Here is a 13,547-nt window from a genome sequence, read left to right on the forward strand (position 1 = left end):
ATAAAGACATGCATTTCCAGCTTCTCTGAAAAATCAGAGGGTCTGCCTCCCAGACTCCCCCCTCCTCCTGAGGCAAACATATGCCCTCCAGTCACCGATAGCCCCTCGCCTGCCCCCCCAGGCCGCTCTGGCCGAGTCTGCCCCCGGCGCACAATGGCTGAGCCGGAGGCCAGCACATTCAGCCTCCTGGGTGGACAACCTGAGCCGGTCATGCCTGAGTTCTTATTACAAACCACAAGCACTTTACATGGCAATAAATACCCCCAAAGTGCCCCCTAGAAACAGTCCCAGTTCCTATTCTCGCCACCCCTCAGGCTCGAGCCTGGAACGCCCAGGGGACCCCGCCTGCCGGACTCCGTGCGGCGGAGGATGGACCACGTCCATGGTCACAGCGGTGAGGTCCCCTCCCCGGCACAGCCTGCTCTGAGGACAGAGGGGCTGGTGTCACACGCAGAGGCTATGCCCCCAGGAAGGCGATGTCCTTGGGGGGCTTCTCGGGGAACTGCGGGGAGTACAGGGGGGCCCCGTGCTGGAGCTCGGGCACCGCCACCCCCTGGCACATGCTCAGCGTCCCGTTGTCCAGGCCCCGCCTGAGGCTGTAGCCCAGGACGTCGGCCTCGCCTGACCGGTAGGGGCTCAGCTGTCGGTCGGTGACCTGCGGCTCGTTCTTGGGCACACCGTCCTGCAGGCACCGGGCCATGAGCTCGCACCGCCACGCCCGCAACCGCGCCACCTCTGCGCGCAGCCGCCGCGGGCCCAGCTCGGCGTGCGCCGAGGCCCCAAAGGTGCGGTTGAAGGGCTGGTAGAGGCGCCAGTCCGGGGCGCACCAGCGCTTGGCACGGTCCTGGTCCTCGGGCCTCAGGCGGGCGATGCTGCGCTGGCTGCGCGAGTTGAGCCTGAAGGAGACGCCGCCGTCCACCCGCCAGCGCAGCCGGCGCCGCAGGGGCCCCACGGACGCGTCGAAGTGCTCGGCAAGGAGCACAAGCTGGAAGCGCTGCTGCACCTCCGCCAGGCGCGCGCACAGAGCCCTCCGCGGCCGGCGCGTCGGGGTCGAAGCCCGGGTCGAACCACAGGTGATTCCTGGCGTAGGCGTTGCGCAGGCCCAGGCTCTGGTTGTAGTAGGTGTGGGGGGCGGCCAGGAAGGCGGCCAAGCTCGGCGCGGCCCTGAAGGCGGGCACGGAGCTTCTGCAGTAGGTGAAGGAGGACTCCAGCTGGAAGACGGGGTTTCTGAGGATGGAAAAGTGGAACGTGTCGTTCAGCATCACTTTCTGCACCTGCGCGGAGACAGGAGGAGGGCTGGTGACACTCTGGGCGTCTTCGGAGACCCAGGGGAGGGGCGGCGGTTTATCGCCCCCACCCTGCACCCTGCCCACCGCACACCCGGACCGGCCAGGGGCCCCTCCCGCCGGCCTCCCTGCACCCATCCAGGCCGCCTTGCTCCCTGGCTGCCGCCGTCCACGAGTGCCCAGGATGACCCTGAAACACCTGAACCTGGCCCCATGCTTGCTCCAAACTCCCTCCACTGTCCCCTCTCCCTCCCAGAAGGGAAGTCAGGGAGGCCCTTAGGAGGAGGCGGCCTCTGAGCGGAGACCAAATACCCACGGGAGGGGGTGTGAAGAGCTTCGTGCCCAAGGGGGTGGCACGTGCAAAGGTCTTGGGGTGGGAAGACTGGGAGGTTCAGGGGCCAAGAGAAAGCAGGAGGAGGAGGAGAGGGCACCTGGGTCTGAGGCCAAGAGCAGCTGCAGGTGCTTGGGGGTGGGGACAGCGATGCGGTGACAGGGTCTTCCATGGGACCCCTACCGCTCCCTCCTCGGCCAGGTGCCACACACACCCAGCGGCTTTCGTCTCAACAGTGGCCACCCGACACCTGGCCCCGTGGCCACACCTCAAAGGCACAAAGTGACCCCAGGGCCTGGGGCTGAGTCCTGCCCCCCATCCCGCGCTCTCCTCCGCACCTCGGGCGGGCTGGACCTCAGGTGGTTGCACACGATGTTGAAGCGCTGCTGTGGGCTGTCTGGCTCCACGCCCTCCACGTAGCGCGCCAGGAAGAGCCAAGGGCAGCCCGGGTGGAAGCCGAGCCCGCGGGCGGCGCCACCGGCAGGCCGCGCGCCTCGGCAAAGCGGTGGAGGGTGCTGAGCACCGAGCTGCTCGCCATCGTCTGCGTCTTGAGGGACATGATGTTGGTGACGGGGGCCCCGCAGCCCGGTCCCCAAGCAGGCTGGGAGGGGAGCACACTGCCATCAGGGGGCCGCACCCCCCACCCCCTCGTGGGAACCCCCTCAGAGGGACCTCAGCCCGGCGACCCCCCAATCCGCACTCCCCACGCTGGGGACGCCCCAGCCCCAGCCCCAGCCCGGCCGCCCCGAGGACCTGCCGGCTCAGACGCGACTCTCCCTCGGTGGCTGGGCCCCTGCTTCCCACGAAGCGCAGGCTGGGCCCCCGGGCGCAGGCACCCCCACGGACCCCCAAGTTCTTGTCTGGCACCTGGCCTGGCTCAGGCCCTGCGGCCTGGGCCACACATCAGACCCTTCCCATCGGGATGGGCCGACCTGGCCCCAGGGCCAGGGTGGAGGCTGGGGCCACCCAGCTGCGGACGCCAGGCTAGAGCCGCCGGACCCCAAAGCAGGGACGTAAGAGCGACCCGCGCCGGTGGGCGGAAGGTCAGAGGCCTGCACTGGCGCTGGGGACCAGGGGGACTTTGTCACTCCCTCATCTCTCATGGAGATCCAACCAGGGGGTAGCAGTGGGGCAGGGGGAGGTGGCCTGGGGCCCCAAGACCCTCCGGGCAGCCAGGCTAAACTGCTGGGCCCGTGTGGCCATCCACGTGGACCCCTCCCCAGAAGAGCTGCCACAGGCAGGTGGGGAGCCAGGGTCCTGGCCTCCCCAGGCCCACCCGGGGCCCCAGCCCTGTCTCCCAGCTCCGGCTGCCCCCTGCGCACAGCCACGCTCCCCCAGCCCCCAGCCCAGTCCCAGCCCCCCTTCCCAGAGCCCTCCTCACCGCCCGCAGACCCCGTGGGAGGGCCTTGGGGTGCTAATGAGTCCCCAAAGCGAAGGACCCACCCCTCCTCTTAGGGAAGGGAGACTGAGGCCCAGCCAGGGGTGTGACCCGCCGCGGCCACCGCCAGTGCGGGGGGTGGGCAGGTGGGGCCAGCACTGGCCTGGGCGGGGCAGCCCCAGACCAGGAAGCGCCCGATGCAGCGCTCACGGCGTGAGCATGCCGACGTCCACGTGCAGGAGGCCTGCCGGCAGGAGCACGCTCAGGGCCAGGAGCGGGGGCGCCCAGAGGCACCTGTGAGCAGAGGAGCCGGTGAGTCCCCAGGCGGGCACACGGGAGGGCCCAGCGCCACCCATTCCACCCGCCCCAGCTCAGCATCACCCTGGGGCACCTCCCACTGACCCTGCTGTGTGCCGGCCTGCGCGGGCCCCCGGCTCCCCTGCCCGTACCACCCGCTGCCCAGGAGAAGCCAAGAGGCAGAGCCACTCCCTGGGGCGGGGTCCTGACGGGCAGAGGTGAGAGCAGGTCGGGGGCCCCTGAAGACTAGCCTGACTGAGGCCCCTGATCCCACACCCCAGGGCCACATCCCAGGTGGGGAGGCTGAGAGGTGGTACATCCTGGCATCCGCCCCCACCGAGGGGGAGAAGCCCCTCGAAAGGGGCCTTAGAGGGCCCTCCTGGGGGCCAGGCAGTGGTCCCTGGGCTGGGACACCCCCGGGAGCCCCTGCAGTCAGAGGCTGGGGCTGGGGCTGTCCCTCGCTGTCACTGGCGTCCTCGCTGGGCACCCCTCAGGCCCCCGCGGCGAAGCGCACGAGCCTCTGTCCAGACGGCCTGTGTCCAGGGACTTCTCCTGTGGCCACCAAGAGCCCCCGTGTCTCAGCACCCGACGCACTCCAGCCCTGGAGTCCCGGCGTCACTGGTGCCCACTGGGCACAGGAAGGGCACAAGCCCCGCCCGAGGCCACAGGCTGGGGTAGAGACAACGCAGAAACCAGCAGGCCGCCCGGTGCCTGCCCACGGGGCACCGGCATCTGCCCGCACTGGGCGGGCGGGGAGCCTGACACGTCCCGCAAGATGCCCGGTGGGCTGGACAGAGCGGTGCCGCTGTGCGGGGGGGGGCAGCTCGGGGGACGCCAGAGACCCTGAGGGCTTCCCCGGGACAGCAGCGAGGGCGGAGCGGGGAGCTGGGGGCAGGCCCGGGCTGTGCCCGTGCGAAGTGCCGAGCCTGCGCACGCCGTTTTCCTCATGCGGGTCCTGGGCCTGTCCTGGGGTCTCTTTTGATTTGCTTGTATTGGTTTGGCTTGTAAGCGACTGTTTGCCCAGTTGCGGCTCCATCGCTAGAGCAGAACGGCGTTTTCAATGTATGTCGTTACCAGGCCCCCTGCCACCGTTTAGCCTAGAATCTGGTGCCCTGGTCTTGGTGGCGTCCCTGCTGCCTGGCACGACAGGGTGGCCCGGGCTTGCATGTCCTCTCCCGGGCCCGGACCTGGAACCTGCCACGTCTTCTGCAAGCCCTGGGTCCGGGGGGCGGGGACCGCAACCCGGGCCGGGGCACCCACTGCTCCGGGGCCTCTCGGCCACAGAGCCAGGGCCGCAGGCGCCCAGGCCGAGTCCCGCGTGACTTGCACTGGTGTGTTTGGCTCCGATTCAAGACCGTGCCTTTCTTTTAAAAAAAGGACTTAAATTTTAGTTTTCCATTACAGTTTCCAGTCGACGCCGCTCTGCAGCAGTTCCAGGTGCCCAGCGGCGCGGTCACGCCCTCACACCCCGGACAGCGCCCCCGGTATTCCCAGCGCCCGCCGGGCGCCGGGCGCCGTGGGCGCGGCATCGCGTTCCCTGGGCTGTGCTGTCACAGCCTGTGACCCGTCTGTATTTCCTAATCCCTTCGCCTTCCCACTCAAGACTGTGGCTGTTTCAACGAACCTCCTCCTGCTGCCTCTTGTTTCCTCTCTTCCCAGGGAGCGTGGTCTCAGAGACAAGGCCCAGCAGAAGCAGAGCATCGCAGAATCGCCCCGCCTCCTGCAGGCCGCGCAGGCCGCACCTCACTTCCATGTTCCAAGTAACTCTCCCCCGCCCCCCGACGCGCCCCCGCCCTCACAGCAAGAGGGACTGAGCGATGGAAGGCCAACGGCAGGGGCCACATGGGGAGGGCTGCCCGAGCCGGCAGAGGCCTGTGGGGGGCCGCACGGGGACCCCCGAGACGCAGAAAGAGGAGTACCCAGGAGGACGGGGTGGGGGGCCGCGGAGGAGGGGGGCCCCACAGGTGCACGTCTCCCGGGGGCCCCGTCGCCCACATCAGGGTGAGAAGGGATAAGCTTTCCAAGCGCCAAAGAGTGGCCTTCCTGAAGGGCTTCCACTGAACCCGCAGGCCCTGCCGGGTGCCTGGCGCCACGGAGCCGCGGGCTGGCGGGTCTGCTCGGGGCGACGCCGCGGGGACACTCGTCGGGCCGGCCCCCAGCGCCCGCCGTGAAGCCCCTGGGACCCCTCCCACACGCACTGCGGGCGCCCCGGCTCCGTGCAGGGTCGCTTCATGGGATTCTGCCCCCACTGGCCGTCTGTGAGGGCCTTACAATAACCCCTTCGGCCCGGAGGCGACGTGGACGCGTCTCAGTCTTCACAGCTGCCCGGGGAGAACCAGGGAGTCTTCCAGCGAAACCCCCGTGTCTAAAGGGAGGTCTCCCTTTGCCCAAAGACACTCTGGTCCCAACCCCCCCTCCACGGGGTCAGCAGGGCCACGGGGCTTGGAGCGACCGGGGAAGATGGTGGCCACGTGGGGCCGGTCGCCCGCCCAGAGGGTCCCGTGTGTGTGACCAGCCCTCGGGCCCGAGGCAGGGCGCCCGCTCCGGCCCCGGGAGCCGCCCAGGGGCGGTCCGTCTTTAACGAGGGTGCAGGGCTCGCACGAGGTTAAGTGGATGAATTGGTTGGCATGTAAATGACATGTCCATAAAGCTGTTTTAAAAAAGTAAACTTTAAATAGATTTTAAAAGACTTCAGCTGCTAAAGAAATTTGAAAGCCGATAATTGTGAGGAAAAAATTATGACATGTAGTTGAAAAGTGTCAACCGTGCCACCGCGCTTCCAAGTGCTTGTAGCTGGAAAAGGCCGCCTCGGTCCCCAAGGACCTCAGTGCTCACACACTGCTCCCGGTGCCCCCGCCCTCTGCCGGTGGCCCGCGTCACTCGGGGGCCTCAGACTCCCTGCCTTTGGAACCGAGATCCTGGCCCAAGCTGGCCCTGTCCCACTGGGCCGGTGGGGAGCGTGTAAAGCCCCAGGCCGGAGCCCAGGCCCAGGCAAGCCACGGGCTGACCAGCGAGCGCCCCCACGTGAGGCCATTCCCGGTCATTCAGGAAGAATTCCTGGGCATCTGGTAACAACCAACAAAAGGTCTACACCTGTGAGCAAGATCCAGCGAGGCCGCTGAGCGCAGTGTGGGAGCTCGGGCCCTGGCCAGCCTGTCTGCTGCGAGCAGGACTCGCGGTGGCTTTGTGGACCGCATGCACGCGGTGCCGTGCCGCGGACCGGCCATTGGATACGGGCACAGCCGGGTTTCCGTGTGGCTGTAAAAGGACGCAGAGCCACATGTCCGACCGTCGGTCAGTGGTCAGCCAATTTTAGCCAGAATCTAGACAAACAACACCGGGCCTAACCTCTGGAGCTTACAACCCACCCCCCAAAATCTAGCATTTTGGGGAAAAGGGTCCACGAGGCCACGAGCCGCAGCTGGTCACCCGCCCGGCCTCTCTCTCCTGTCAGAGTCCCCTGGCTGAGGGGAAGCAAATGGACCGGAACGGGCTACAGCTCCCCCCCTACACACAGCGGTCAAGCGTTACAAAGCTTCCCGTCTGTCCTCTGGACCCAACCATGGGCTTATTTAGAACAGATTCTCCCTCTGCTGATCCAGGGCCCCCACCCAGGACTCATGTGCAAGACCCAAAATCATCAGATAAATCCATCCTCCCAACAGCGATCACTGCTCTGCGGTCCATCCGCCACCCCTTCACCTCGTCCTCACTGAGGCCCAGGAGCACTTTGGGGCTTGAGGACAAACCGCGGGAGGGTGTGCAGAGGGAGCACTTGAGTAGCTGGGGCCATGGCCGGGACTGCGCACTTACTCTGCCGCTCCCCCCACCCCAACACACACGCATGCACACAAGCACGTGGCGGGAAAGGCTGCGTCCTCAGGAAGCAGGCAGCCCGCACACCTCCCCGACTCAGTGGCCTGAGAAAAAGCCGTGAGGAGCCGGCCTCCGGGGCCCCCCGGTTGGATCTGCGCGGGGTCAGGCGCAGGTCTGCCGAGGCCTGGGGCAGCTCCCAGCACAGAGCACGGAGCCACCACGTGAAGGCCAGGCCCACGGGGAGCAGCACGGGCCCAGACATCCAAGCGCAACACCCCCCAGAGGACAGAGGGGAGGAGCACGGGCCACCCCGCACCCAGAGGCTTCTCCCAAAGAAAAGGGCCCCTTGTCTCCGCCTGCGGGACGTGGCAGAGGAGGGACATGGCACAGACGCCACCCGCCTGCCCCCTCCCATCGACAGGCCACCCATTTCACTGCCAACTGAATCGGGAAGGACAGGACATGGCTTTGAGCAATAGAATGTTCTGGAAGCGGTGCTACCCAACTATGAACTTGGCCTTAAGAACCCTCCCCTGGGACATGGGGCTGGACAGCCGCCCACGGGAGCTGCGGTGCCACTGGAAGTGGAAGGCCACACGGCGGGGACTGAGGAGCCCCCGGGGAGCCAGTGAGCACCGCCCCCGCCGCACAGCCAGCGCGGCGCAGCCTTGGGCTGGGGGCCCCGCAGCAGCGAGAGCCTAGGGTGACGCCCGAACAGGGGCTGCCCAGGGCCTTGAAGCCGCCAAAGAGGCTTGTGCCCGAATCCACAGCCGAGCAGGGGACTCCCCAGGACAGCAGCGCCCACCCGGCCGTGACTCTGCTACCGCCGTTCCTCTGACCCCCCACCCCGCCCCGGGCCACGGGGTCGCCCGCCCGGCCACCGGCAGGCGTGGTGGGCCCGGCGAGAAAAGCCTGCAAATGTTCACACGATTCAAGGAAAATAAACCAGAGGCTCTGGGTGGCCGGTGCCAGGGCGGAGGGGACAGGGGCCTAGCGCGGCCGCAGCTGCTGGTGCAGGCAGCTGGCAGAGGTCGAAGGCGGAGAGGAGGGCCCTGCTGCTCTGGCGCCGTGGGCGGGGCGTCGCCAGCGCGGCCCCTGTGGGTTGTGGGTTCAGGCCCCCCTCTGGGTGCAGACCAGAGGCCACAGATGAATGTTCCACGTCGATGTTTCTCTCCCTCCCTTCCCCTCTCACTAAAATCAGTAAGCACGTCTTTGGGTGAGGATTTTTTTAAAAAAAGAACAACAGAAAGGAAAGGAAGAGAAGGAAGCCAGACATCTGATTAAGGCGGATTAACCGGGAAACACACGCACCTCAGACACTCCAGGGAGCGGGCGGTCGCGTGGCTCAGCGAAGGGGATTCACGCCCGCGGAGGCAGGAGGGAGCCGCTTTGCGGCCTCCCCAGGAACAGCAGGGGGCAGGCGCACCTGCACCTGCGGCAGGAGCCAAAATGGCAGCCATAAAGGCCCTGGAAAAAGCTGGGGAAAGGATCGAACAGCATAAGGGCATGAACCCCTGGAAGATCCACGAAAAGGACTGGAGAGTTTCAAAGAAGCCTGCTCTCCCGCAAGCCCAGGAGACACAGGAAGCGACACGAGGGGCCCAGGCCCTCTCTCCCCTCGCGGCCGCGGGGGCCGGCTGCGGGCTGGCTGCAGGGAGCCCTGGGGGCGGACCTGCAGGCGGGGCGTGAGGCACAGCAGTGCTGGCCCTTCTGGGCCTGCGGCCCCAGCCGCTGGGCTTCTCCCGCAGCCGGATGAAGCCAAACCACCTGGTCATGGAGAACACGTTGCCTGCGCCCTTCTTTTCGCTCCATCTTGCCGCTGTAGCGCAAATCCTCCCACAAGCGAGTTTCTGATGTGCATTTCCCGTGGCTCTGGGGGAGGTCCTTGTTCCTCCGATGCAGGTTGGCAGCCACGCAGGGAAAGGGGCAGCCGTGGCTTGTGGTGGGACACCGGGGCCCTGCCCCGCGGAGAACCCGGGCCTTTTCTGCACCGTCCCTCCCGTCTGCCGCAGCCTCTGTGGGCTCTCCAGCGCCTTCTCTCTCTTCCCCGCCTCTGCTGCTCTGGCTGGACTGCCTGCCCTTTCGGCGCCAGATCCAGACAGAACTCTCCTCAGCCCTGCATTGCTCCGGACCCTTCCCTCCGCCTGTCCTCCACCCGCCCCAGCCCACGCAGCTCAGACGTGGCCTGGGCGTTTCCTCTGCTCACACAGCAGCTGGCGGGCCCCCCCCCCCGCCCCCGACCAGAGCACCCACCTGGGGCGCAGGCCGGCCGCACTCCCTGCCCCTTCGCTGCCCGTCAGGGCCCCGGCCCGTGGGGCCACGGCAGTGAGCTCCCCGCACTGTGCAGCTACGCACGGGAAATCGCGCCTCCAAGGCCGGCCCCCTCCAACCGCGGCCCCCGTGGATACTCCCTGTGAAGAACACGATGAGCACAAAGCCTTCTTCATCGGCAAGAGCCGCAGAAACGGAGGGTTTGCACTGAACCACTGGGGTGATAATGACTTTAAAAGAACTTCCCCAGGAGGAAACTGATGAACCGACCGACGCCTGTTCCCGTCTCCCGGCCCCCGCGCCCCCGCGCCCCCGACCTTCCCGGAGCAAGCGGACAGGACTCGCCCTCCTGGCCCAGGCCGCTGTCCGTGCGGCCAGCCCACTGACAGACGCAGGCCACTGGGGACCTTCTCCGGCCCCCCAGAAACCTCCTCCATGACAGGGACGGCCTGGCTGGGCCCTCCCTTCCCTTCTAGGGATGCTGCCTTCTCCTCACTAGGCCCCTCGAAGGCCCAGGGCTCCGCGCGTACTGTCCGTGTGGAATTAAGTGTGGAAGAGGCCGGGCTGGGGCAGACACCGCCGCGGGGAATCTGACCCTTGCTGTGCCCGGTAGGAGGCGCCACCGCCTGGGGCCAGGGCCCGTCTCCTCCACCGTGGGCCCCTCCGGCGCATGCGCTGCGGCGTCGTGCGGGGGCTCCAGGGACGACGGCTGGGGGCAAGGAGTGGGAACTCTCGGACAGCCCTCAACTAGAGGGGGCAGGGGGAAGCGTGAGGCCTTGCCGCCGTCCTCAGAGGGGAACGGGAACCAAGCACCCCGTGTTTCACTTCTAAAAGGTGCGGAGTGGAGAAGAGGAGCCCCGCCCGGGAGAGACGGGCGGCGGGAGTGCCGCGGGGGCCTGGTAACTGGGCCCTCGGTGGTCGGGGACGAGGACGCGAACCACGCACGGCGTTTAGAGCAGGGAGAGAGCACACTGACCAGGGGGTGGTGCGCCCCGCGGTACAGGGGAGCGGCCGGCGCCGGGCAGCGACCTCAGGGGCCGGAGAGGTCCTTCTTGCAGGGCAGGTGTCTCCTGGCCGATTTTGGTGGGGTTTTATTGTGCATGTGCAAGTAGTGACATTACTTTTAAGCTGCCGCACACGTGGTCTCCCACGATTTTCCTCGATTGGCCCCTGGGAGACGGGGTCCCACGAGGTGATGCTGTGAGGACGCCGCGGGGGCCACGGAGCATCTTCTGCGCAGGCGCAATCATGACTCACCGCGACTCGGCGCCTTCCCAGGGAGCGGGCGCCGCTGGTCTTAGAGCAGGGCCTCTGCCCTGCTCCGGGCCACTCGTCCAGCCCCGGGGCGCCCGCGGAGCTTCCTCCCTCCCGACGTCTCCTGCCTCACGGGGCAGCGCCCAGCCCTCCAGGAATCTGAGAAGCAGAGACCCAAAGGGGGTTCCTCCTTGACCAGCAGGCGGGCCACGCGGAACCCACCTGGACGCTGGTGTGCCAGACCGCGCCCCCCGGAGGCTCGGCAGCGGTGGCCGAGCTCGCGCCGGGGCCCGCAGGCCGCTGCGTCCCTACTGTGCGCTCCGCTTCTGCTGGGTGTTGTCCTGGGCGCGAGCAGCCACCGGGACGTGCTCTTTTCATGGAGGGTGGTGGGGGCCATGTGCCCCTCCCGCTGCAGAGGCCACGGTCAGGGGAAAGGTGAAGCCACGACCGCCCTCCCACAGGGAGCCTTTCGCGGGGCGCTGCCCCCTTGTGGAACATGCAGGCGCCCCCTGGGGAACGGCACACAGGGGCCGGGCGCTCCAGAAAGCTGCTGCGTCTGAGCCACTCCCTGTGCCCCGGCCCAGCCCAGGTGAGACATGGGGTCTCCAGGTGCAGACAGGGTGCCCGGGACACCGGCCGCCCGTGGCCTCAGGGAATGTCTGTTGGGGGGGGGGGGCCCAGGCCCTGGGCCGTGCGTGAGGGGCCCATCCCTTTGTCCCCAGGTCTCCATCCCACGTCCAGTCCCAGCCACGGCGCCTGCCCCGTCCCCTCGCTGAGGCAGGAGCCCCATCCTGCAGGACGCAGGGTCTCCTCTGCCTTCCCGGGGCCCGGAACGGGCATCGCCTGAGGGAGGCGCAGGGAGGAAAATGAACAACGGTGAGGACATCGCCGTGGTGACGCTTCAGCTGCCACTCCTCTGAGGCACCGGGGCTCGGCGCCGGGCTGGGGGCAGGGACGGCGTTCTGACCAGCCAGCCAACCAACTGCCCCGCCTCCTGTGGGGACAGGGACACCAAGTACCACAGGGGAAGATGTCTCAGGCACCTGCCGGGGCTCAGACTTTGTTGTTACAAACATTTACTTATTTCCAAATATGTTGTCTTTTTCCGTAACCCCCACCCCAACCTGACGCCCTGGCGTAGACAGTGGCCACATCTCAAGGTCGAATTCTCAGGGCGCTGGGTGAGGGGACCCTGCAGAAGGGGGCGCTACGGGGACACCCCCGAGAAGTGTCCGAGGACCCCATCCCCGAGGGACAGGGGACCCTCAGGACAGCCGGCCCGGAAGGCGACCCGGGTCCTGGGGTGCTGGCGCAGGTGGTCAGGGGCTGGGCCCGGCCGCGGCGCCCGTGGGGAAAGGCTGCAGCTGCAGGCCGGGCCCTGGCGTGCAACCCGACAGCCCCCGGAGGGCCCCGAGGGAGGGCCAGCCCGGGAGAGGAGGTGTCCAGAGGCCCAGACTCAGCTGCCAGGGGCCGGGAGGCTGGAGGGAAGGAGGCAGCTGCTACGGACACTGAGGTGGGAGCGCCAGGGGGCAGCCGTCGGGTGCACGAGGACCGTGGACTGACCGCAGGGGCGCCGGTGGACGGAGATGGAGGCGCCGCCAGGGGTGCTGGGGCAGGCGGCAGGGACGGGGACGCCAGCGGAGGACAGAGTGCACCACAGGCGGGGGGGGGGGGGGGGGCGCGATGCCTGGCACGACAGAGACTTTGCCCTTATTTCTCCTGAGCAAATGGCGTCCCCATGGCAACCAGGGCCGGCGGGGGAGCAGCCCCCCGCCAGACACCTCCCTGGGTTGAGGGGTGCCTCCTTGCCTCCCACTCCCTCCCTCACCCACACGCTGGGGCTTCCTCATCTCTCCCTGGGCCCCGCCAGGCGGGCGCCTCCACGGGGGTCCCTCTTATACAACCTCTTCTCAGAGGGCACAGTTCAGAGGTTTCCAAGCAAAAATTACACACTTTTCCTCATCCGAACACAGTCGCCAGCCGCCCTGGTCGCCTCCGGCCCAGCTGAGGTCGTCCTCAGCAGAAGCCCACCGGCTGGGGCGGCTCCGGGAGGGCGAGTCTCTCCACCCGCTCAGGGCCCAGGCCCAGAGCCCGGGGTTCAGGGTCCAGGGCCTGGGCCTTGGGGTTCGGGCCTCGGGGACTGGAGGCAGGTTTTGCTTCGCGACATCCCCGACGGCGGGCCCCGCCTTCACATGTGTGGTGTCAGGCGGGCGTGGAACCCACTGCGCTGGGCTGGGCCAGGCGCTCCTCCCACGTTGGTGGCACCCGGGCCACGGAGCGCGTCCCTCGCGGGCCCGGGGGTCTGGAGGTGTCGTTCGGACGGCCGTGGGGTCAGGCTTTCCTGCTGGCTCCCACAGGCTCTTCTGGGCGCATGAAAATCCAAGGCCTCCCTGTCTTTGGGGTGCACGTGTCACGGTCGTGAGCACCAACGGCCCCTCGCTCCCTGTGTGGCATCCACGTCACCGGCTGGGCTGTTTCCCTGACCCCAAGCCACCGTCGACTTTCTGGGAAGTGCAGAAGAAAAGCCAGCCAGGGCGATGGGGGTCTCAGAGACACCCAGACCCCACGAGAGCAGAGAAAGCGGCTGCCCCCGCCCCCCTCGCCCAGGCTCCGCGCCCCCAGAGGCCCCACCTCGCAGGCCGCAGCCCCCTGGAACCCGCAGCGGCTGGGAGGACGCGGCCTCAAGCCTGGCTCTGGGGGGTCAGAGGTGAAGTGCCAGGAGCCGTCTGCCCACCTCGCAAGGACAGAGGGCGGACACGGAGGCCGGCTGCCCGGCTCCGAGGGCCTGGCACCCACAGGGCCCATCCCGTGCTGTGGCCGCCCCAGGGCTGCCCCGGGGAACCCAGCAGGGGCAGTGGGACGGGGGCAACAGCCAGGGGAGAGCCAGCGCTCGGGGCCAGCGCGGCAGGAGGGC

The 13,547-nt window shown here is 67.9% G+C and overlaps 1 protein-coding gene across 1 annotated transcript; it reads right to left on the reverse strand.

Moving 5' to 3' along the window:
* Nucleotides 1-457: 457 nt before the first annotated feature.
* GAL3ST2 (galactose-3-O-sulfotransferase 2) lies at nucleotides 458-5,045 on the reverse strand. The gene is given in 7 exon segments (XM_054570425.1): nucleotides 458-1,016; nucleotides 1,018-1,274; nucleotides 1,956-2,074; nucleotides 2,077-2,187; nucleotides 2,190-2,218; nucleotides 3,206-3,289; nucleotides 5,035-5,045. Coding segments are annotated over 7 exon segments (1,170 nt in total).
* Nucleotides 5,046-13,547: the final 8,502 nt, after the last annotated feature.

This window comes from Pteronotus mesoamericanus, unplaced genomic scaffold (genome assembly GCF_021234165.1).
Source record: "Pteronotus mesoamericanus isolate MK-2021 breed Mesoamerican mustached bat unplaced genomic scaffold, CSHL_Meso_final contig_203, whole genome shotgun sequence".
Classification (NCBI taxonomy): domain Eukaryota; kingdom Metazoa; phylum Chordata; class Mammalia; order Chiroptera; family Mormoopidae; genus Pteronotus; species Pteronotus mesoamericanus.